General features: G+C 42.2%; 1 protein-coding gene across 4 annotated transcripts in view; it reads left to right on the forward strand.

The window, feature by feature from the left end:
* Positions 1–24,798, forward strand: part of LOC132886776 (DENN domain-containing protein 4B-like) — a 119,400-nt gene extending 94,602 nt beyond the window's left edge. For 3 of the 4 annotated variants that reach the window (XM_060921833.1, XM_060921835.1, XM_060921834.1), the window contains exons 17-29: positions 4,653–4,781; positions 4,945–5,089; positions 5,175–5,315; positions 9,600–9,822; positions 9,999–10,275; positions 10,408–10,512; positions 10,810–10,985; positions 16,960–17,119; positions 18,803–19,042; positions 19,159–19,258; positions 22,982–23,147; positions 23,391–23,449; positions 23,545–24,798. In XM_060921833.1, the coding sequence (XP_060777816.1) occupies positions 4,653–4,781; positions 4,945–5,089; positions 5,175–5,315; positions 9,600–9,822; positions 9,999–10,275; positions 10,408–10,512; positions 10,810–10,985; positions 16,960–17,119; positions 18,803–19,042; positions 19,159–19,258; positions 22,982–23,147; positions 23,391–23,449; positions 23,545–23,690 (2,067 nt within the window). In that variant the 3' untranslated portion in view covers positions 23,691–24,798. The remainder of the gene's footprint in view (positions 1–4,652; positions 4,782–4,944; positions 5,090–5,174; positions 5,316–9,599; positions 9,823–9,998; positions 10,276–10,407; positions 10,513–10,809; positions 10,986–16,959; positions 17,120–18,802; positions 19,043–19,158; positions 19,259–22,981; positions 23,148–23,390; positions 23,450–23,544) is intronic. The other variant, XM_060921836.1, reaches the window with a different exon arrangement.
* Positions 24,799–25,505: the final 707 nt, after the last annotated feature.

Here is a 25,505-nt window from a genome sequence, read left to right on the forward strand (position 1 = left end):
AAGAGCGTCTGCTAAATGCCGGTACTGTATGTATTTATATATTGTCCTTAACTAGCATTCTGTAGTATTTTGGAATGTATTTACAGCCCAAAACACAAATTTCAGTCTGACATCTTGTGGTTAAACCATTGGTCATGCTGGACTTAATATTTACACAAGTTCAGAATCGCTCATAACTCGGAGACCACTCTGTTTTACTCAGCTTCCACCCTGGGTGTGTATGGAATCAATTTTGTGCCAAAATGTTCATACAATACTTTTGAAATATCAAACAAAAATGACAAATCAAAATACACAAAAAGAACAAAAAGTCAATTTTTTTAGACTGGCAAACAAATTATTCGTGTAATCGTGCAAAATATCAGTCTGTTACTCTTCAGAAACCTTTTATTTTTGTTCCGCGTCTTTCTCAGTTTTGCTTGACGTAATTTATTTTGGTTGCGATTCCAGCCTTCTCGTTTGCGCTCCCTGACTTTTTGCTTGCAGTTTTGGCACAAACTTCACGTGTGGGTGGGCTGTCCAGGAATGCATTCCCATTGGCTAACTTGTATTTGACTGACAGCTACGCTCAGCCATTCCCTACTCGGATTCTGGCGGACTGTTTGACGAGTGACAGATCCATTGACGGTAAACAAGGATCGAGTGGACTTCAGTGATACTGAATTAATTCAACAAAGTGTAAATTCAATATCATAGTCGCCACTGAAGTCCACTCGATCCTTGTTTACCGTCAATGGATCTGTCACTCGTCAAACAGTCCGCCAGAATGGACAGCCCACCCACACGTGAAGTTTGTGCCAAAACTGCAAGCAAAAAGTCAGGGAGCGCAAACGAGAAAGCTGGAATCGCAACCAAAATAAATTACGTCAAGCAAAACTGAGAAAGACGCGGAACAAAAATAAAAGGTTTCTGAAGAGTAATAGGCTGATATTTTGCACGAATACACGAATAATTTGTTTGCCAGTCTAAAAAAATTGACTCTTTGTTCTTTTTTTGTATTTTGATTTGTCGTTTTCGTTTGATATTTCAAAAGTATTGTATGAACATTTTGGCATAAAATTGCTTCCATACGTGTGCACCTCTCACATAACTTCTGAATAGCGCTCAAGCCTGTAGGTACGTCTGAGGTCTGAATACTAATGTGCATGATTTCAGTATTAAATCCTCTCTGCATGCACACAACTGTGAATATTTTAGACAACCACGATATCTATGGATTTAGTGTTTGCATTGCAAATGTGTTTGAGGACTTTATAAAAGCAGGCTGTAAAAATGCGCTTTACATAAATGCTGTTGACACCCTAGTGACTACCCCAGGCTTCCATTAATATTTATATATAGGCCTAAATGCGGAGCTCCCAATGAGTGTATGAGCAAAATATTTGCAAGGGCACAAAATCAACCTGAATAGAATAATAATATTTAAATAATATTGGCTGGCTTTTTTCATGGTACAGTGGGGCAAAAAAGTATTTAGTCAGCCACCAATTGTGCAAGTTCTCCCACTTAAAAAGATGAGAGAGGTCTGTAATTTTCATCATAGGTCCACTTCAACTATGAGAGACAAAATGAGGGGAAAGAATCCAGGAAATCACATTGTAGGATTTTTAATGAATTAATTGGTAAATTCCTCGGTAAAATAAGTATTTGGTCACCTACAAACAAGCAAGATTTCTGGCTCTCACAGACCTGTAACAACTTCAAGAGGCTCCGCTGTCCTCCACTCGTTACCTGTATTAATGGCACCAGTTTGAACTCGCTATCAGTATAAAAGACACCTGTCCACATCCTCAAACAGTCACACTCCAAACTCCACTATGGCCAAGACCAAAGAGCTGTCAAAGGACACCAGAAACAAAATTGTAGACCTGCACCAGGCTGGGAAGACTGAATCTGCAATAGGTAAGCAGCTTGGTGTGAAGAAATCAACTGTGGGAGCAATTATTAGAAAATGGAAGACATACAAGACCACTGATAATCTCCCTCGATCTGGGGCTCCACGCAAGATCTCACCCCGCGGGGTCAAAATGATCACAAGAACGGTGAGCAAAAATCCCAGAACCACACGGGGGGACCTAGTGAATGACCTGCAGAGAGCTGGGACCAAAGTAACAAAGGCTACCATCAGTAACACACTACGCCGCCAGGGACTCAAATCCTGCAGTGCCAGACGTGTCCCCCTGCTTAAGCCAGTACATGTCCAGGCCCATCTGAAGTTTGCTAGAGAGCATTTGGATGATCCAGAAGAGGATTGGGAGAATGTCATATGGTCAGATGAAACCAAAATAGAACTTTTTGGTAAAAACTCAACTTGTTGTGTTTGGAGGAGAAAGAATGCTGAGTTGCATCCAAAGAACACCATACCTACTGTGAAGCATGGGGGTGGAAACATCATGCTTTGGGGCTGTTTTTCTGCAAAGGGACCAGGACGACTGATCCGTGTAAAGGAAAGAATGAATGGGGCCATGTATCGTGAGATTTTGAGTGAAAACCTCCTTCCATCAGCAAGGGCATTGAAGATGAAACGTGGCTGGGTCTTTCAGCATGACAATGATCCCAAACACACCGCGCGGGCAACGAAGGAGTGGCTTCGTAAGAAGCATTTCAAAGTCCTGGAGTGGCCTAGCCAGTCTCCAGATCTCAACCCCATAGAAAATCTTTGGAGGGAGTTGAAAGTCCGTGTTGCCCAGCGACAGCACCAAAACATCACTGCTCTAGAGGAGATCTGCATGGAGGAATGGGCCAAAATACCAGCAACAGTGTGTGAAAACCTTGTGAAGACTTACAGAAAATGTTTGACCTCTGTCATTGCCAACAAAGGGTGTATAACAAAATATTGAGATGAACTTTTGTTATTGACCAAATACTTTTTTTCCACCATAATTTGCAAATAAATTCTTTAAAAATCAGACAATGTGATTTTCTGGATTTTTTTTTTCTCATTTTGTCTCTCATAGTTGAGGTATACCTATGATGAAAATTACAGGACACTCTCATCTTTTTAAGTGGGAGAACTTGCACAATTGGTGACTGACTAAATACTTTTTTGCCCCACTGTATATCAGATATATTCCATTCAGCTAGCATGATATTAAACGAGTCGAAGACAAGTTCACCATCATGCTAGCTGAATGGAATATATCTGATATGCCACGAAAAAAGCCAGCCAATATTATTATTATTATTATTATTATTACATACATATTCAATGGAACCAATTGTAGATTTTGCAAAAAGTTAAGAACAGGGGGGTAACGTACCAATATTGAATGCTGATTCTGATCGAGTGTAATTCAGTGTTCTGTCAATCCAATGTACAAAGTCAAAGTTCTAACAATAAAAATGGTACAAGTCCAGAAAGCCTGAACAACAACCTAACTTGTATACAAGCGATGTACAGGTTGACGGTTGAAGTTCAAAGTTACTTTTGGTCGTAGTTAATTGTTATATTGCAGTTGTTCAAAACAAAACGACTTTGCTGAGTGAAGTCCTCTTGTACAAATCTCCATCACTTTTCCTCACCTCCAAGTAGAACTTTGACAATATTTCCGTTATTGCTCTCTCTTCCAGTTTTTCGATGTCTGTTGGTATGTTTTTCTCTTGTAAATATGCATGAAGAATATCCAGTGACATTTTGGTAGCCTTTCGGGAGTTCAGCGCATCTTTTCTCTTTCAAAACAAATCTTCCGCTTTTAATGAAGCAAACCTCGCGGCCATGTTTGTGTAATTGTCACAGTCACTCGCTACCGCGCAAGTTTTACATCTCCGACGTGTCTCTCTTCCAGTTTTTCAGTGTCTGTTGGTATGTTTTTCCTCTTGTAAATATGCGTGAAGAATATATAATGAAGTTTTGGTAGCCTTTCGGGTGTTCAGCGGGTCTTTTAGTTTCAGTTTTCAGTTTATTTATTTAGTGCTTAAACCTAGCACTGGATCTTCTCTCTTTCCCGGGCGACAAAGAAATGATTATGCGCATGTGCAGCAGAAAAGTTTTGTCATTGGATCTTCACATCAGCTTCGAAATGTGATGTCATGTTGTCCTGACAACGTACAATATTGTACGCTCATTCGCCATTGTGGCGTAATACATGGAGGATAATCAGTACGATAATATTGCATGCCATCAGTAAATCCGCTAGAAGGGAATAGAATATGTTTTTATTCCATGGAAAAAGTGTCCCGTATGTATAATAACGTGTATTTCGCGTTTATAAATTGCTACATTGTCTTGTGACAGTGACCTGTGGTGGTACATGTATGTCGTTCGTATGGCCTTCGTATGGTCGCAAAAGCCATCAAAAATCAGGTTAATGCATTATCATATTCTCTTTAATAGCAGAGCGAAGCTTCATATTTATGAGGTACAGGGAAATGTGTTGACAGTTTTGCCCATGCTAATCATGCATTCTCTGCAGTATTTAGCATTTGATGTGTATTTTCAACTAGAGTTGGGCGGCTTATCATTTCTTTACAAGTGAGCTCCTGGCCATTTCACTGTTTCGTCTTGTAATAGTTTTTGATAAGCCATTTCTTATGGACACGACGTGCAGTAATTTCTGCAAGCATCCGGTGATTTAACTCTGGGACTCTGGAGTGTGGTAAGTTTTTTATGTCCATTTTGACTGACCGTTTGCAGTGTTCTGTGTGTGTTGCAGGTGTGCTACAGGATCCTAATGCAGCTGTGTGGGCAGTACGGGCAGCCTGTGCTTGCTGTCAGGGTCCTGCTGGAGATGAAGAAAGCAGGAATCACTCCAAACACCATCACATATGGGTACTACAATAAGGTTAGTCTTCCAAAAGGCGAAGATACCACTGACATTCCAGTGACCTTTGATGTTTATGACTGGATTGGTGTTTAAATATGTTTAGTAAGAGAGATCAGCTACCCAAATGTACGACTACTGTGAGGTGTTCCCTCACAGTTCTTCACCTTTCTTGTGTTTACAGGCTGTGCTGGAGAGTAAGTGGCCATCCACCAATCAGGGAGGTCGCCTTCGATGGGCCAAGCTTCGCAACGTTCTTTTGGCCGTGGCACAGTTTAGGCAACCAATCAAACACAGGCAGAAGGGCGGCTCTGTTAGCTCAAAGCAAGGTTTGTGCGCTTTGAACAGTTCAGCTCCACTAAATGTAGAGTAGCTGTGGTCATACCTGAGCTTCTAATTATTTTTGCATTGTAGGTAACTCCACCTGTAATCTTCACCCACACTCCACTCTTGTACGCCAGACCAGCTGGAGTGGTTTGAGTGAAAGTTCAAGCCATGAATCACTGACTGGTCCCATCACTAAGAGCAACAGTCTAAGCAGCATGCGACCTGACAGTAAGTGACAAGCAAATGATAATTATTTTCATATTACTGCTTACTGTTCAGCTTCACAAAAAGATACAGATTGCTATTGCTAAATGATACAAAGCACACCGGATACACCTTGTGCTCATGCACATGGCAAAAATTTATGTCAAATCAGAATCAACCGAATTTTACATCAATTATGTAACTACAGGGTGGCCGCAGGTCCTTAAAACGTCTTAAATTTAATTTTCCTAAAATAAAGCCATTAAAAAGTCTTAAATAGTCTTAAATTTCAAACCCCGTGGTCTTAAATTTTCAATCTTAAAGTGCCATTCCACCATTGGATGTATTCTTTGGCATAAAATACAATATATTTTGACAACATATATAAATGGTATCACTCGATAGAGAAATCTTTTAGCTTCAAAATGATATATCAAACATAATTTTTTGACAACGACAAGTATATTAATTTTGCGACCAAAGTCACCTACCCTTTTAATTTCCGCGCGTGATGTCATCGGCAGGTTCCCCTTCTTGTGTACCACGTGACGTGTGACGTGGCACATATTATCAGCAATGGCGGATAGAACGCGATAAAAATAATACCAATAAATCTAGCTAATACCAATAAATCTAGCTAACTGAAAGATTAACTCAAAATTTTTCGCAATTTTTTTGGCCCCCATATACGAGGAGAAATGACTCTCTCACTTTGGGGGTTTCCTGGTCTAAAAATAGACTGACACGTGGTACACAAGAAGGGGAACCTGCCGATGACATCACGTTTCACTACCGCGCGGAAATTAAAAGCGTAGGTGACTTTGGTCGCAAAATTAATATACTTGTCGTTGTCAAAAAATTATGTTTGATGTATCATTTTGAAGCTAAAAGATTTCTCTGTCTAGTCATGTTGTCATAAAATATATTGTATTTTATGCCAAAGAATACATCCAATGGTGGAATGGCACTTTAAATTTATGGAGATTTTACTCAGTCATATCGTTAAAATGTGGTACACTTTGGATGGGGAAAAAGTTTAATCGTTTTTGATGCTCACAATTCTACCGCACAGGCTCCGAATCCACCGGTTGCTAGACACACGCGTGCTTGACAACCACTCAGTGCCTGATCTGTTGATGGAGGGTAGTCCGAGCCACAATGGGTAAATGTAAATTTAATGATAACTGGCTGCAAGATGCAAAATACTCATGGTGGCTGAAAGCTGTACCCAAAGATGCCAACGAGGTATACTGTGTAGCATGCTGTAAGACTTTTAAGTTGGGCACAATGGGGATAAGAGCAGTGGACTCTCATATGAAGAGCGCCAGGCACGTTGCTTTTGCTAAAGGCCGCGAGCATCAGCCTCAAATATCCGACTTCAGCGCTGCCACCACTAACGGTCGTGGAGAAGAGGATAGATCTGCGAGATGTAAGAGAATATTGTGTGTGTGAGAGAGAGAGAGAATATATTCTATTGCGTGCATGTGAGAGAATAGTATTGTTTGTGTGTGGGTATCGTTCCAAGTGTTTTAAGAAGTGCAAGTGAGCATACCTTTCAAGTGAGTGAGCCGAAGTTTCAGGCGTACGTGCATTCACATTGTTTAACTGTTGTTTTCTGCATTGTTGTTTGACCAAAGATGGAATTGAACAATTCCGCTTACAACGTGACTCCCCAAGCAGAGAAAATAATAATAATAAAAAAAACTCTTGCATTGGATTCTGTGTGTGAGAGACTTCATTCACATTTTCACATTGGATTCAAAGGTTGTGACTGCATTCTGATTGTCACATAGTTACAAGTTTATCCGATCCTTATATTGTGTTCTGAGTGTGTGAATGCCTGTCAAGGAAAAGAAATGAAGTACTTCTACTAGAATAGTGTTTTCTGGTGAATGTTTACAAGAACAATAAGTTACATTAAATTATATAGACCCCTTCGCATGTTTGTCAACAAACAGACCGTTGCCAGGATGCGCGCGCAGCCTGGACTCAGAAACAATGGCGCTGCCCATAGACCGGCATTATGAGCTGTCAGATTATGCAAAACAATTGTCGTTACAAGATCGAGAATGCTACATAAATAAGTTAACTCTAACAAGTGGACATCGCCTACCGGATCCGTATTTAATTAAAGAGTGGACGGACGATATTAGCAAGTTCCCTGGTATACAATGGCCAGATATATACTCGTACCTTATTGACAAGACTTCAGTGTACACCCACGAAAAACTTCGTGCCTACAAGTCTTTAGACGCATATGATTATGTTATGTGCGGGCATGTACAGAACGTGTTCTGAATATTCATTACATTGTGTAACTATGACCCAGCTAATCAGACAAACGTTACCAAAGTATTTTGCTACATCAATAAACGAAGACTAGAAAGAATAAAAAAGAAAGATTTAATAAATAGCCTGATCTTACCTGTGATGAAGTGGGCGCTGCAAACCCGCGCATTTTTGATGGTGCTTTCATCCCAGTCTACATATTTGATGGCTTGTAGCCATAGACGTCGGCGATTTTTTTTGGAATGGGTGAGATCCTGCTGGAATTCTGTACATTTTAACCCCATCACTGCTACGATTCTGACACCCGACAACACAACTACTAGGCATTTCTTCCAAATATTTCTTCTCGTCTCTACCGTCGCTGAGTCTTTTTTGGGTCCAGGCTGCGCGCGCAATTTCCTCTTGCGTATGAATGACGTTTACTGCGAAGGGGTCTATAGTTTTTTTTTGTTTTTTTGTTTTTTTTTCCCAGAAGAGTACGTTTTTGCATAACTTTAGATTTGGTCTTAATTTTTTTTGGAACATGCTATGAAAAAGTCTTAAAAAGTCTTAAATTTAACTTGGACAAACCTGTAGACACCCTAATAATAACAAGACAGTTCCCCTGGGGGAAATTGCAAGAGTGATGCAGTGCACGTAGCCACGCCTCTAGGTGAAAGCACCACCCAAAAGGCAGCATGAGATATGAGGCAAAAGTCATTGTCCCTAGGTATAGCGCCCCCTAGCGGCCAACTTGTCCCAATGTTTTTGTGGGCCTCTGTGGAGGGGTGGGGCATAGTGCCACTAAGTTTCGTCAAGGTACGCCAACGGGCGGCCGAGATATGAGCACACTTCCTGTTTCGCGTCTGCGCAGCCAATTTTGATTGGCTGCCAGGGCGAAACGCGTATGAAACTCTAAACACCGGGTAAGTCTCTTGTTCAGCTTAGTCCAAAGCTGCCATGTACCAAGTTTGGGAGAAATTGGTCAAAAATTGAGGGAGGAGAAGCATTTTAAGTGATTTTCACAAAATTCAAAATGGCGGGAAAACTATTCGGGCGGAAAATGACGTCATAGGGTGCGCTGGACTCGTGTTGGCCCAAGGATTCCAGGGATACCAAGTTTTCAAAAATCGGACCAACGGTTCAAAAGTTACAAGCAGAAATGTACCTGAGACTTTGAGCCGTTGGTGGCGCTAGAGAGTTTCACAGAATAACGTACAAAGTAATAGCACACCGAGTCCGATCGAGCCGCACGTATTATCTGCCAAAATCACCACAATCACACTACATTCAAACTGTCTTTCATAATTCTAACTTACTGGCTGCCAGAGATGTAGACAAACATGGCTGTAAAAATAGTTTGAAATTGATATTGCTGTGGGTGGCAGTATACCCTTAGCAAATCACTAAACCGTGTTGAGTTTGCTGTGGATTTTCTGAGTAATCCCTGATGCTTTTGAAACGCATTATACAGGTATTATTTTAAACCAAGACATGCTAATCACTGACGTGTAATATGCAAAAAGAGGATGAAGAGCGGGCGGCACGGTGGTGTAGTGGTTAGCGCTGTCGCCTCACAGCAAGAAGGTCCTGGGTTCGAGCCCCGGGGCCGGCGAGGGCCTTTCTGTGTGGAGTTTGCATGTTCTCCCCGTGTCCGCGTGGGTTTCCTCCAGGTGCTCCGGTTTCCCCCACAGTCCAAAGACATGCAGGTTAGGTTAACTGGTGACTCTAAATTGACCGTAGGTGTGAATGTGAGTGTGAATGGTTGTCTGTGTCTATGTGTCAGCCCTGTGATGACCTGGTGACTTGTCCAGGGTGTACCCCGCCTTTCGCCCGTAGTCAGCTGGGATAGGCTCCAGCTTGCCTGCGACCCTGTAGAAGGATAAAGCGGCTAGAGATGATGAGATGAGATGAGGATGAAGAGCATTTTTATTTGACCGAAATATTTCTACAGTAAATAATACAGGCAGAATGCTTTTACACTGTCTCTAGCTGTAGGACTAAGATCTGATTAAACCAATGTGATTTTGTTTTCCACAGAATCAAAGATGGCTAGGACAACAATGCTGCAAAACAAAAGCACTGATGACCCCGCCTCCCGCAAACCTCCCATTAGTCCGCGGGATATGGCTACACCCTCGCCAGTTCCCTCTGATGACTGTGTAAGAGTGCGACGGAGTGATGTCTGCTTGTCCACCTTTTACAAGGAGTGTGCAGAGCCAGATACAGACTGCAGGTGCCAGCCGACTGAGAGAGATGGCAGGTATATGCAGATCCGGAGAAAAACTGTTAAGATATTAGTGTTCTGCATTAAAACATTTCATAGTTTGTTTGTTTTTTAATCTGTTCAAAGAACTTTTTTCCCCTTTTTTTTTTTAAACATTAATGAGACCATGATGATTTTTTTCTCTTTTTTTAATTGGTTTCTGAATCCACTAGACCTGCAGAACAGCAGGAAACCCTGAATCGCAAGGCAGTAGACGAGAACTACAATAACGTGTTGTCCCCGAATCGTGGACTGGCAGGTAAACTTCAGCAGCTTCTCACACCCACGCGTCACCGGAACTCATCACGCCGTGCAGCCAGTGTGGATGAACGGCGGCCTGCTACTAACGGCCCGTCACGCAAATCATCTGAACAGAGGCAGTCTCGCAAATCGCAGGTGGCCGAGACGCTGCTGAAAGCCAGAGAGCGGCTCACCAATGCCACTTCAGAGGTCAGAAATAGCTTGATTACATTAGTAGAAGTACCAAGTGTACAACACGTTCCGGCTTTATCAAGTTTTAGTGACTTTGTAACATAAGTAGGTAGAAATACTGACTGTCGTTTGCGTTTTGCTTTTTTCCAGAGCTCATTGTCTGTAGGTAGTGACATTGACCTGACAGACCCTCCAAATTCTGGTTTTTCACTCAGGAAGTCATGGGATTCTTCACAGGAAGGGGTGGGGCTTGAGGTAATTTCACACAAGAGAAACTCCCTAGATTTTATACAGAACTTCCCTTTTTTCTCTTCCTCCCCCCACCCCCCACCCTTTATACTTGGTTTTCTTGTGAAACTTCTGACTCATCTGGAATTGACGTAACCTCAGCTGTCACCGTGTTATAGTTCCTACAAAAAACATTTTGCCATTAAAAGACATGTATGTGAATTGAATTGAGGGAAAAAAAGTTCATATTCTAAACAATAAAAAAGATTCAGAATCATGGTGGTTTGTGGAAATAGGGGATGTAAAGCTGCTGTTCTTGCCCAGGTGTCGATGTCGAGCTGTACTCTTTGCCGGAGCTGTAACTCGTTGGTGTATGATGAGGAGATCATGGCAGGCTGGACATCCGATGACTCCAATCTTAACTCCACCTGCCCATTTTGCTCAGCATCCTTTGTACCACTGCTTAATGCAGAGATCTGTGACCTTGGGCCTGTCAGCAGGTAACAAATCCTGAGCATGCCAGGACAGCTCTGTTCTGGAAATTGTGTTGCTTATGAAATCAAAATGTGTTGACTGTATCCATAGAGACTGAAACGTCAGAAATACACCAACGGAAAAACAGACTTTTGTTTCGGTTCTTGTGTAAACAGTGATTGTGACAGTTATTGTGTAAACATGTGATTATCAGGCTGAACAAATTTTGCTCCATTGCTTTACTTTGGGCATTAAGTGAACAACTTTTTTTTTTTTTTTAATTCATTTCATTTGGACTCTATCTCCGTTGTATTGAGCAGAGGTGGAAAAAGTACTGAAAAATTGTAATTAAGTAAAAGTATCTTTACTTTGCTTAAATTCTACTCAAGTAAAAGTACCCATCTAAAAAATCTACTCGAGTAAGAGTAAAAGTACCCATCTAAAAATCTACTCGAGTAAAAGTACCCATCTAAAAATCTACTCGAGTAAAAGTACCCGTCTAAAAATCTACTCGAGTAAAAGTACCCATCTAAAAATCTACTCGAGTAAAAGTACCCGTCTAAAAATCTACTTGAGTAAAAGTAGAAAAGTACTCAATTTAAAATGTACTTTAAGGCCCACTTTACACGGGGACGGTCTGAAACAAAAACGCAAAAGTCCGTTTTCGTTCTCACTTTTTTCCGCGTCTACACGACCGTTTTCAAGGAGGAAATCTGTGTCTATACGGTGACGCATAAATGTGTGGAATTCAATTGGATGTGCGTGCCAGGCGGCTAGGTGGTGCTGTGAAAGACCTCCGCTATGTCTGCACGCATGCGCAACGTCTTCCGTCTTGTCTGATCTGCACATCTGCGCCGCGAAAACTTTGACTACTCTGGCTATGGTAAGTAAGAAAGTAAGTAAAAAAGTAAGAGCATCCTATACCCGCCTCTGTTCATTAACGGTATATGTGCAGATTCGGTATAGATGTTCGAAGGACTCCTGGACGTTTATTAAAGCTGCCAGAGCAGCTTGAAGGTCCGTTGGATCGATGTAATCAGACATGCGCTTACTTTTTTACTTACTTTCTTACTTCCCGGGCTGGCATGTACAGCATATGACATATGTATGACGTAAACACGTACCCGACGTGAGCAGATCCGAGCAGAGTTTCGCGTATTGGGTAGTTTAGACGGATATGCAACGGGGGCTGTTTTTAACTTATCCACTCTGGAAGGCATTTTCAATTTTTTCCGTTTTTCAGCCTCGGAAACGCCGTCCCCGTGTAGACGAAAGGCACTTCCGATAAAATATTTAGTCGTTTTTACCCGACAGCGTCCTCGTGTAAACGGGCCCTGAGTAAAAGTTACTTAGTTACTTTCAATTATTTGATGTAAAAAAAAGAAAGGACAAGTCATAAATCAAATTGTTTTTAATGAACTATTAGTCCACATAATAACCTTTCAGGCAGTATAATGTATAAAGCTTTGTTTGGACTACCCCATAAAACATTTTCAAGTACAAGTGGCATAACTTGTAAATTCTATCATCCATTTTTTTTTCTTTACTGACAAACGCCAGCTATTAAAGCCACTAAAGCAGACTTACTAAATGACACACATGAAACGTAAACCAACCAAACTCAAAGTGTCCTGGGCTCTCACGATTTAAAGACAGCTAAGCGATTCCTTAGTAACACTGTGCTCTTCCTTATATAGAAAATATAATTGACAAATTAACTGCGTAATGTTTACAACCTGTCGAGAGGTAATGTGCAAACTATTTTGAGACCACCCCATAAAAGATTTTTAAGCAAAGTGCCAAATTCTGAATTGTATGGTCCAACTCAAACACCACAATAAAAAAAGAAAATGAAACCAAAATCAAGCAAAGTATCCGAGACAGTGAAAATGTTGAGCAATTCCTTATTAACAAACTGTGCTCTCTTTTTCTTTCTATAGCAAACATAAATGTCTTATGTCATCAATTGTCTTAATTGAAAAATGAACACACTGACTGCTGATAAAAGAAATGAAATAAAGTGCCCTGCCCACTCTGCCCACTGAATACTAAAACATTAAACCGAAAAGCTCTTGTTGAGTTTCAGCAGGAGCTGATTCTCAAAGTTTGTTGCACTAATCCGTGCTCTCTTTGCAGTAAACAATAAACCAGCCGAGCTGAAAAGGCGCTCACAGGCAGCTGAGGCCGGAAGGCCCGTGTTGAGTTTCAGGGAAAGTTTTCTTTTTTTCTTTTTTTTGGAAAGGAGTTGAGAAGGTCCATGCTCTCTGAAACACAGGCAAGGTAGCCCTGATGAAACAAATTTGTAAACGTGAGGTGATTCATTTCATTTAGGCTACTTCACTTGAAACGTTAGGCCAAGTTTACATTAGACCGTATCTGTCTCGTTTTCTTCGCGGATGCACTGTCCGTTTACATTAAAACGCCAGGAAACGGGAATCCGCCAGCGTCCACGTATTCAATCCAGATCGTGTCGGCTCCGGTGCTGTGTAAACATTGAGAATACGCGGATACGCTGTGCTGAGCTCTAGCTGGCGTCGTCATTGGACAACGTCACTGTGACATCCACCTTCCTGATTCGCTGGCGTTGGTCATGTGACGCGACTGCTGAAAAACGGCGCGGACTTCCGCCTGGTATCACCTTTCATTAAAGAGTATAAAAGTATGAAAATACTGCAAATACTGATGCAAATACTGCCCATTGTGTAGTTATGATTGTCTTTAGGCTTGCCATCCTTCCACTTGCAAGTGGTAAGTGATATGCGCTGGGATCACACACACAGCGGCTCAGTCCCGAATCACTGCTTGTGCACTTCACTCGCGCGCTGTGTGAGCTGTGCAGGGCCGGAGTGCGCACCCTCCAGAGGGCACTCGCTGTTCAGGGCGGAGTGATTTGGAGCGCAGGATGCCTGCGGAGCCAAGCGTATCCATGTATTGGTGTTGCTGTGTGCACGCGAATCGTGTATTGGCGTTGCTGTGTGCACACTAATCGTTTTAAAAACGTTAATCTGATGATCCGCTGATACGGTCTAATGTAAACCCCACCTTAGTGATCAGTATGGATGCTAGGCGGCCAAAAGAATTGATGATGAAGGCACATTTTACTCAACAGTGGAAGGTTTTAACCAAACAATAAATATAACGTCTGGGATACAAAGGTAAATGCACATATCTACTTACCACCACATGCTTCCGCAAATTTGATGTGGAAGTTTTGTAGACTGATAGCTCTGTGTGGCACGGCAGGCACATTTTGCATTGCATTATTATGTTATTGCCTCGTTTGCGTTTGAATGCAAAGTACTGGCTGAGATACGGCCAAGGATTTCCCTCGCTGTCCGGCGCATCTGTTCCACGGGAATTCTCTTCTTGGCAATCTTCAACCTCCTCCATGACCTCCTCTATCTCTTGCTCGGCTACCTCGGCACCAGCCATCATCCAACCATACATGTAGGCTAATATGGATATTCCGTGCGCGCACCTGCGCCAGTTTCCTTTCAGTTTAGGCCAATTGTTTTTTTTTCCCCGCACTTAATTTTTTTACTCCGTAACGGGCGGTTTTCGAATGTAGCAAAGTAAAATACTTGGTTCAAAATAGTGCTGTCAAGCGATTAAAATATTTAATCGCGATTAATGTTGCGACTGTCATTAGTTAACTCGCGATTAATCGCACATTTTTGTCACATGAAAAACCATTGTAATTCTCTTATCAGCATAAAAAAGTGAATGGGCTTGCTTTGTACCAATGTGTTTTTTTTTTTTTTTATTGCAGAGCATAACACGTCTTGTCACAGCCACTGACATCCATAACTTCCATATTAGATGAGAAAACCAAGGGATGAAAAATAAAGTGCAGATCACTGTGAAAATAAAAAAACGTTTTATTTTACTCTTCATTAGTTTCTTTTGAAGAGAAGTATTTGCCATAAAAGAAGAAAAAACTAGATAACAAAAATAAAAACATTCATCATACGTTCAAAAACGTTCATCATAGTGTGGCGCTGTATTCTCTAATCCTCACTGCTTATAACTCTACACCTCCCCGGTGGAGATGAGCTGGGAACCTGAAGACTGAAGGAACAGTATTGAAAAGTATTTTTCCAGTCTCACCTGTGAAAGGTAATCCCATGTGATCTCGTTTGGACGGTAAACCTGTTGGTACAGTTAAACGCAGCACATGAATGAGGCATCTTTATTCTCGGCTACTGTCTAGACGCTATACCAGAGACGGGTGAAGAATCTCCACTTTGCCCCATCCAATATGGCGGTGAGGATGTTTATATGTCTATGCCTTTCTCCATCACTCACACGTACTCTTATTGAAGCAGCGCGCGACAAGCCTCAACAGGAACTACGGGTGACTCGCAGGGCCAAATTAGAATTTGCGTTAACGGCACTATTTTTTTTAATCGCGTTAAATTGAGATCGCGTTAACGCGTTATTATCGCGTTAACTTTGACAGCACTAGTTCAAAATGTACTTGACTAAAAGTAAAATTACCCATTTCAAAAACTACTTAAAAAAATTACAAATTACACAAAAAATCTACTTAATTACAGTAACGTGAGTAAATGTAATTCGTTACTTTCCACCTCTGGTATTGAGCAGCTTCATGAATACCTTTTTCCACTAGCATCCTCTATGTGAATTACAGGAATACTTGATAATGAGAGCATTCTGCGGTACTAGCAGCATAGTTTGACACCGTTAAATGTTGATTTAGGGCGTATTCAGACCAGGATAGTTCAATAGTTCACTTGCTTTGGTCCGAACCAAATGTTTTTTTTATTTTTTCATTTTGGTGCGGTTCGCTTTCACACTGTACATTTTAGTAAGCGGACCAAAATCTGTCAACAAAGCCACGCGCCCTGAGGTCGTTCAGCTATTGGTCAGAGACGACACGCGCACAAAGCGTTAAGTTCAAAAGTAGTCATGGAGGCTTTCCGTGCTGTTATTCTTTTTAATGTCATCAAAGCTATATGTTTTTTACTGTTTTCACAATTGTGCGATTACTATGCTGTTGTACAAGTAATTTATCAACGACGACTTCAAAGGGCAAGGTGGCTACGGAGGATAGCGCTGATGAGCGCACATCATGTTGTGACAGTTCTGGCTCTTCACGCAAGACGGAGGAGGTATGTGTCGGGATATTCGCCTTATCCATCGTAATAGATGAATTTCTTTTTTGCGTCGCTAGTCCCGCCACTTTTTGAAAGAATGTCCCTGATTTTAATGTAGGTCTGACGGAGTTTCTTCACTTTTAGCCGACATTGTTCTGGGGAGCGCGTGAACCCCTTCTCCTTCATTTTCTCACTGAATACAGCAAACACGTCAGCATTTTTGTGTGTTCTCTCCAAAAGCTCAGATATGTGGACATCTGCCCATATATCCACAAGGGTACGCGTTTCTTCCTCGGCCCACGTTTGCCCCCTACTCATTTTTTGTACTCTGTAGTCTAGCCTACCACTGGTCTGAATGACTGAACAACTGTTGTAAGGTTCCCTTGACAACCGAAACAGTGTTTGCACTTTGCGGTGGAGTGTCAAGACTCTGTTTCCCATAATGCTCGACAAACGACGGAAGCTCCCGAGGTACAAAAAAGCAAAACTGTCGGATTAGGTCCGGTCTGCTTTCACACCTCCAAAAGGTCCGCACCAGGGTTCCTTTGGTCCGGACCGAGTCCGACCTTGCAGCTCGGTCTCGGTCCGCTTATTTGGTCCGGACCAGAGTTCGGTGGTTTGTATTCAGACCAACCCAAAAGGTCCGGACCACGGGAAGTTTGGTCATTTGGTCCGGACCAAACAACGTAGGTGTGAATACGCCCTTAATCACTTTTTTTAAAACCATTTCACAACAGTTGGTTGTGGTTACCATAAAGCTAAAGGACAGATTGAAATAGAATAAAGTTGTATGCAGTTTTACAATTTCACTCTGCTTGTACAGATATGCTGGTCCACACGTTTTTCTGTGCATGTATGTGTGCATGTTCATTTCATGTGGAAGCAGTCAGTATCGCAGTAACTGGAACATGGAGGATGAGGTAGAGAGTGCAGTGAGGCCCACGAGTGGTCACGATGGTTTTCTCCATCTTTATAATGGTGTGAATGAGCATGACTCCAGTTCAGAGACCAGCACATACTCCGAGAACAGCAGTAATACTCTAGTAAGATTTCTTTATCTGCTCTTTACAAATTTTCTGTTTTCAGTAAGTGTATTATACAACCCCGATTCCAAAAAAGTTGGGACAAAGTACAAATTGTAAATAAAAATGGAATGCAATCATTTACAAATCTCAAAAACTGATATTGTATTCACAATAGAAGATAGACAACATATCAAATGTTGAAAGTGAGACATTTTGAAATCTCATGCCAAATATTGGCTCATTTGAAATTTCATGACAGCAACACATCTCAAAAAAGTTGGGACAGGGGGAATAAGAGGCTGGAAAAGTTAAAGGTACAAAAAAGGAACAGCTGGAGGACCAAATTGCAACTCATTAGGTCAATTGGCAATAGGTCATTAACATGACTGGGTATAAAAAGAGCATCTTGGAGTGGCAGCGGCTCTCAGAAGTAAAGATGGGAAGAATTCTGCGCCGACAAATAGTGGAGCAATATCAGAAAGGAGTTCGACAGTGTAAAATTGCAAAGAGTTTGAACATATCATCATCTACAGTGCATAATATCATCAAAAGATTCAGAGAATCTGGAAGAATCTCTGTGCGTAAGGGTCAAGGCCGGAAAACCATACTGGGTGCCCGTGATCTTCGGGCCCTTAGACGGCACTGCATCACATACAGGCATGCTTCTGTATTGGAAATCACAAAATGGGCTCAGGAATATTTCCAGAGAACATTATCTGTGAACACAATTCACCGTGCCATCCGCCGTTGCCAGCTAAAACTCTATAGTTCAAAGAAGAAGCCGTATCTAAACATGATCCAGAAGCGCAGACGTCTTCTCTGGGCCAAGGCTCATTTAAAATGGACTGTGGCAAAGTGGAAAACTGTTCTGTGGTCAGACGAATCAAAATTTGAAGTTCTTTATGGAAATCAGGGACGCCGTGTCATTCGGACTAAAGAGGAGAAGGACGACCCAAGTTGTTATCAGCGCTCAGTTCAGAAGCCTGCATCTCTGATGGTATGGGGTTGCATTAGTGCATGTGGCATGGGCAGCTTACGCATCTGGAAAGACACCATCAATGCTGAAAGGTATATCCAGGTTCTAGAGCAACATATGCTCCCATCCAGATGACGTCTCTTTCAGGGAAGGCCTTGCATTTTCCAACATGACAACGCCAAACCACATACTGCATCAATTACAGCATCATGGCTGCGTAGAAGAAGGGTCCGGGTACTGAACTGGCCAGCCTGCAGTCCAGATCTTTCACCCATAGAAAACATTTGGCGCATCATAAAATGGAAGATACGACAAAAAAGACCTAAGACAGTTGAGCAACTAGAATCCTACATTAGACAAGAATGGGTTAACATTCCTATCCCTAAACTTGAGCAACTTGTCTCCTCAGTCCCCAGACGTTTACAGACTGTTGTAAAGAGAAAAGGGGATGTCTCACAGTGGTAAACATGGCCTTGTCCCAACTTTTTTGAGTTGTGTTGTTGTCATGAAATTTAAAATCACCTAATTTTTCTCTTTAAATGATACATTTTCTCAGTTTAAACATTTGATATGTCATCTATGTTCTATTCTGAATAAAATATGGAATTTTGAAACTTCCACATCATTGCATTCCGTTTTTATTTACAATTTGTACTTTGTCCCAACTTTTTTGGAATCGGGGTTGTAATTGATTTGACGCTGTGTAATTGCTCATGCGTGTTTAGAGCTCATCATTGGGCGGCACCCCTCAAGTAACAGTGGCGTACCTGAGCCCTCTGGTCTTGCGTAAGGAACTGGAAAGTCTACTGGAAAACGAGGGAGAGGGTGTTCTTTCTCAGGTCCAGTTACTAGACAGCCACTCGATCCTCTTCTGGAATCTGGTGTGGTACTTCACTCGCCTTGGCCTCCCCAGCAATCTGCTCCAGCTGGTGCGGGCCTCGCCGCTGGCTTCACAGATTTCACAGGTAACACGGGCACATACTGTACATACACACGCTGGCTGTTACACAGATTTTAGGTTACAAAATTGAAAATTCACAAAGCAGATATGATTGTGTGGCATTTCTGTGGTGTGTTCCAGAGCTCTGAGAGTACTTCAGTAAGGGTGAGGTTATTGTGGGACACTTTGACGCCTGATACGGATCACTGGCCTCCTCTCTATGTGCTCTGGAGAATACACAGTAAGAAGAGTCGCATTCATGCAGACGCAGTGCATACTGAACACCAACAGTTTAATTTTCCAACAGATCCGTGTGTCTCCAAGCAGAGGTTAACAGTAATGTAAAAAAAAAAAAACCTAAATTCTCTATTGTTTATCACCAAATTGACAAACCCCAGGGCCCCATGTTTGTGATCAAAACATAAAAATAAATAAAGCATGCAATTTTGTGGTTGGCGCATGATTAGGGTGACCACCTGATCATAAGCCCAAGGGGGGACAAGGGATATGTTTTTGAGGGACAATGTGGGACGCCGCCCCCACTGCGCCGCGCCGGCTGCTGGAAGACTCACAGATAGTGGTTTACCCATTTCTAGCACATACTACCTTACATGGTATATCAATAATACCCTATTCTGCTGTTATTGGTGATGTATGGTCATGAACAGGCCACCAAATGTGTGGGTTTTTTTAAATAAACATTCATAATATCTTGACCATTCAATTATGACTTGACAGACACACTTCCACTTATGATTTACTGAAGCTACTCAATTTTATTTATTTTCCATTACAATTTATTCACTTTAAATCAATCATAATATAATATTGAGTCTGAGGCTTTGCAGTGCATCAGAACAGCAGGAATAGTGACAAGTCTCCATTTAGTTTTCAGTGGATTAACAGGAATTGTCGTGGCTCAGCACCACAGAAACAGTAGAAAAAAAAAGTCCTGCCCGATATGATATTGCGTGTTGGACAGTGTGATACACACTCGTCACCTCTGCCGCAGTCACTTTGTCAGCTAGAGAGTCGTTTTTAGGTCGGAGGAAAGCATCCATAGATTTAGACGTTTCTTTCTGTTGCACACGTTTCTTGTGAGTCTCCGCGAGCCTGTGTCGTTTCACATCGTATTCCCCGCCATGTCCGAATGAGAAAGATGTTTTGCAAAGGTCACAAAAAGCCCTCTCGGTATCCCTCTCAACCCCTTTCAGCCGCAAATATTCATTTTCCCACTCTTTCCTGTACGTACACCTTCTCTTTTTAACTGGAGGTGGCGGTGCCTCACCTGCCATCTCCCCGGTACCTTTCTCCATTTTTTAATATGAAAGCAATGCATGCGTTGCACCTGCGTCCCTCGTCACTATCTGTGCACGTGAGTGCGGTGTCATGGCAACAACAAAAAGTTGACAACAACCGGTCAGTTGTGAGGTGTGTGTGGTTTTGTTCTACAGTCTATAGTGGCGACGGTGGTGTGCTGAAATGTCAAGTAATATTCGTTTGGCTGCCTGGGTGGCCCAGGGAGAGCGACATCCCCCTCAGCAAGCATCGATTATGCGGGACACGTTCTGAATTTGCGGGACGCATAAATTCGGCTTCAAATGCTGTACGCGCACGCGCTATGCGGGACAGGTGGTCACCCTACGCATGACACTATTTTTTTATTTTATTTATTTATTTTTGTAACTTTGCAAAGGGTAGCTTAAAGCAGATTCGCAGAACCTTTTATTTTAAAATAAATTTCTGAGTGGATAGTATCTCTATCCTTGACTCTTGTATGCTGCACAAATGGGAATAAAAATGTATATATTTTTGAGAGTTAAAATCGACCACAAAGTTGGCATTCAAGCTTCCCCGCTGAGCCAGCCAGCCCTGAGCGCGTGACGTCACAGCGGTAACCGGTTTTAAGGCCGAGGCCTTTGACAGCTGTAGACCAAAGTCATATAAATAAAAATTTATGGTGAAAGTAAGAAATACCGTTACCGACTTGCTCAACTAAGCCTGATTTGACTTCTTTGATTGTGGGTTGACTCTAATTAAAACAGGATAGGTGTTATAACTTATGCAACATACATGTACATGCATGCATTTTCACTGATAAAATGTAAAAGGCTAATTAAATAATCAGATGAACTGAGACAATCACATTCTGAAGCAAATTAAATAATCTTATACCGGTAACTTAAACACATAATACAAGTTACATGTATTAATCTAAATGCAGGTAAACAACGTGTTTTTGTCATTTTATATCCAAATGAGAGTCGGAGCTTACCCGTCTATGTTCTCGTTTCTTGAAGGCCGATCTTGTGGCCGATTGTTTTGAAACAGTCTGACTTTCAGTTGTTCGTTCAGTTCTCAGTTCGTTCACTTCTTCCACGTAAGGGCGAGATGGCAGCAACATCCAGTTTAGAAATCAGACGGCTGCTCCACTCATTCTCCATTTTCTCCATACTGAGTACTCCGCCATTACTGCTCGGCTCAGGCAATTACTAAAACCTGGGACGGAACGGAACATCACCGGTTTTAGCAACAACCGCGGGGGTCACTGCCTGAGCGATATGTCCCCTCCCGTTCCGTCCCGGGTTTTACCAACAACCCTCGGCTCACGCTCCGGGAGAACTGGTGCAACTGAACTTAATTTCCTTTTAAAAAAAATAAATAAAACAAATACTTTCCTTTTCTTGTAGTTTTATTTAATTGTTGGTACTGCATCCTCTTTCAATATGGGCTTATAGCCAACGCTCCTCAACAGATCAGAGGTCTCGTACGAGGCTTCAGTAAAATGTGCAGAGCAGAGGAGAGACCACTTCGTAGCCGCCCAATGTGCTCGTGAACTTCTCGCAAAACGCGTCTAAATCTTTGCAGTTTGAACATTCTTGGGCCATGAATGCAATGTAAATCCACCTTCTGTCGTGTTGCTGGCACATCTACGTGGCATGGCGATAAATTAGCTCGAAATGGAGGATCGGAGTTGCACTTAGCTCTGTTTTTTAGTATAGCGGAAATGGCAATGAGACCGATAGACTTCCTGCTTTGACATTACAGACGTCAAAGTCATTCACTCACACTGCTACCTATAGAAATCACTTTAATCATAAAAATTACTATATTAGATTGATTGTTAACACTTAAAACTAATTCCTGTGCCATTCTTGAGGTCTCAAGGCATTTATAAACGAAAGTGAGGCCCATGGTTCTGTGTATATGCTTTAAGAGTTGGGGGCAAATGAATTCTTGATTAGGAGGTGTGATTGTGTGCTGATGTGATATCCAATTTAATATCCGCGTCCCCAGCAGCTCATTTGGACACATTTTTGGTAATTATATACAATTTGATTTCACTTGTAGATTTTGTTTTTATTTAAGTGATAGAAATAACTGGCTGATTGGCACAACTGCATTTTTCTGCATAACTGGTCATGCCTTTTTGTGGGCATACACTCACTCACTCACTCACTCACTCACGATACGTAGAATTTGTATTAGGAAACATCCATTGTTTTTTGTGAAGCTGAACAGGAAGCAATTCAGTATGTTGTATTTGGGCAAAGTAGCCTATTCTTATTGAAGTGTATTGTCATAAATAATATACAGCCACAAAACTGGGTTCTACAAAATGGGACAGGATTCATAATCCATAAGGATTATGCTAAGGGGTTGGACAGGATTTTGAGCAAAAGCAACAGGTGATTACAAGTGTTACAGCTGCCATTGTTGCACCACACCACTCGCATCAATGCAGGTGTGTTCACTTATAGTGCGAAAAAATAACTGCCCAAAAACAAGGGAAAATGTACCAAAATGCTAATGCTATTCTTCCAAGTTCATGTGTCTAAAATAGAGCCCTAAGCCTTACTTGCTAAGTAAGGTCTCTTTGAGAATCACTTGATGTACAAGATGAAAGGTTGCCCCTCTCTGCGTAGTGATAACCTCCAACCATTTGCTCCGTCTTTTCTGGCAGGCGGAGTGCCGATGCGTAACTGCGCATGGCGCAGACACAACCACCCCTTCACGCTGAGCTTTCTAGAGGAAGTCCTGCGCTGTGTCGGTATGAATGAGGTACACAAGGCCATCACGTTCTTTCTGGACACCATCGCAAAGCAGCCAGGCGCTCCCCGGATACAGAGGTGTGAATACAGTTTGACGTGAGCAAATACGGGGATCGTAGTACGCTGTAATGATGAGCAGCGCACTGCCATCAGTCATGAAAGGAAATTTGTTGAGCAACACACTAGACTGTACAAAAACAGTAATTCTATTTTATTGAGGAGAATGAGATATTTCGAAACTTTTTAGATCAATCCTTTCAAGTTGTCTGTGAGAAATTCAAACACAGCACACACTCACTAACCTGTCTTTCCTGTTCATAGGAGTTTGTACAGAGAATTTCTTTTTCTTACTTTGGCTGCTATGAGCAAAGATCACGTTGGTAAGTGGACGAATATCAAAAAACGAGAACCGTTCTGGCCACCAAATCACTTAAAATAATCTCTATTTCTGTTATTCTGTCTCCTTGCACTCCAGCTGCTTTTGACAAGAGGTACAAGGCCGCCTATGCCAGGCTGAGTAGCTCCCTGGGCCGAGAGGAGCTGAGGAGGAAAAGAGCTCAGCCACCCAGCCCCAAAGCCGTGGACTGCAGGCGCTGTTTCCTAGTGCCCCTGGACTGCTGAGGGTCGACACGCCCACTCATGCTCCACAGCTGGGACACCTCTCTCTCTCTCTTTCTTTCTCTCTCTGTGTCTCTCTATCTCTCGCAGTGGCTGCCTCCTGTAATTATCCCTCCAAAGTCAGTCCTAATTGGGCTTTTGTTTCATCGAGTCTCACACGTCTACATATTCCAGTCAGTAGACCGTTGCTCTGAAGCCCTTTCTTTCTCCTGTTGCTCTGCAGCTTTAGGCACGTGAAACTTAAATTAGAGCTCACTGGGCGATTACAACTATTCTCTTTGGCCAAGAATGGGTTATCTTGTTCATTTTTTGTTTGTTTGTTTGTTTTGTTTTCAGTTGCCTCGGTTAATTTTAATGCGGCGTGTCTAATCAGATCTTTCTATTTGTAGTACAGCAGAAATTTGGACCTTCACCGCTAGGCTGAGGCTTCTCTTTGCCAAGTAACTAGACACTGCAGTCATGCTTCAGTGGCTTTCCGATCTATGCATCGAGCAGATCGTCATTATACCAGCATCACAATGTGTACCATTTTGTTTTATAAACGAGGCCTCATCATCCCAATACTCCTTAAGTGTGCACATTCTGTAATCCTGCCTCTGTGGTGTGTATAGTTTACTAGACAGTCTCCATTTAAAATTAAAAAACCCTTTAAGTTCTGCTCTCTTCTAGCCTCTCTTTATGTTCGGTCTTATTGACTTCTTGTTAGCTGTGCCTCTAGTGAGTAGGCTGGGAGAGAGGAGCTCTCGGCGCATGAGATCCACCACAATACTGGGATGAAACTTCAGACTAATGGCCACTGAAGAGGAGGAAAGACTCCAGATTGGGGCTACAGTGTGGTATGGACCGAGTCTGGGATGCGGCAGGAATTCAGCTCTTCTGAAAACAAGAGCACAGACGTGATGGGTGTAACAGGCAACCCAAAAAAAAAAAAAAAGCACTGAAGACTGAACGCCTGGGTACAGTGCAATGGACTGGAGTATACGAACATTAGGAATGATGCCCTGCTAAAGACTCATAACCAAAAGACTGTCTAATTGGACTTTACCTCCTTTTTGTTTTACTCGTTTGCAGTCTGATTTTGTTGTTTTAAATATATGGGATGTGTGTATGAGCCTTGCTGATGTGTGTATTCAGCTTTCAGTCGTCCAGATATTTATTGAACAAAAGAAAAGCATTACATTTCCACTTTCCCCATGTTTAAACTCAACCCTATCTCTCCTTTATACCCCAATCCATGAGACACTATACAACATGGAAAACACACCTATCAGCAACACAGTTATCCAGCCTGAAACACAGAGTCGTCTCCATCTCCTGGCCTTTTGGTTCAGCTCCGCCCAGGTAGAAGTTGTTGGACGTGGTCTGACTCAACTCCATGGACTTTTGGGTTCTGCAATAAGGGGTACTTGAGGAAAGGGGGAAGGGAAAATGGTAAATGTCATATCTAACAGGTGGGGGTGTGGTTTAGCAGAAGCAGCAGGACTGTTGTGTTTTGGGGGATGTGCTACAGGTGGAACATGTCGATCATCTCATCTCATCTCATTATCTCTAGCCACTTTATCCTTCTACAGGGTTGCAGGCAAGCTGGAGCCTATCCCAGCTGACTACGGGTGAAAGGTGGGGTACACCCTGGACAAGTCGCCAGGTCATCACAGGGCTGACACATAGACACAGACAACCATTCACACTCACATTCACACCTACGGTCAATTTAGAGTCACCAGTTAACCTAACCTGCATGTCTTTGGACTGTGGGGGAAACCGGAGCACCCGGAGGAAACCCACGCGGACACGGGGAGAACATGCAAACTCCACACA

The sequence above is a fragment of the Neoarius graeffei genome, chromosome 5 (genome assembly GCF_027579695.1).
Source record: "Neoarius graeffei isolate fNeoGra1 chromosome 5, fNeoGra1.pri, whole genome shotgun sequence".
Lineage (NCBI taxonomy): Eukaryota > Metazoa > Chordata > Actinopteri > Siluriformes > Ariidae > Neoarius > Neoarius graeffei.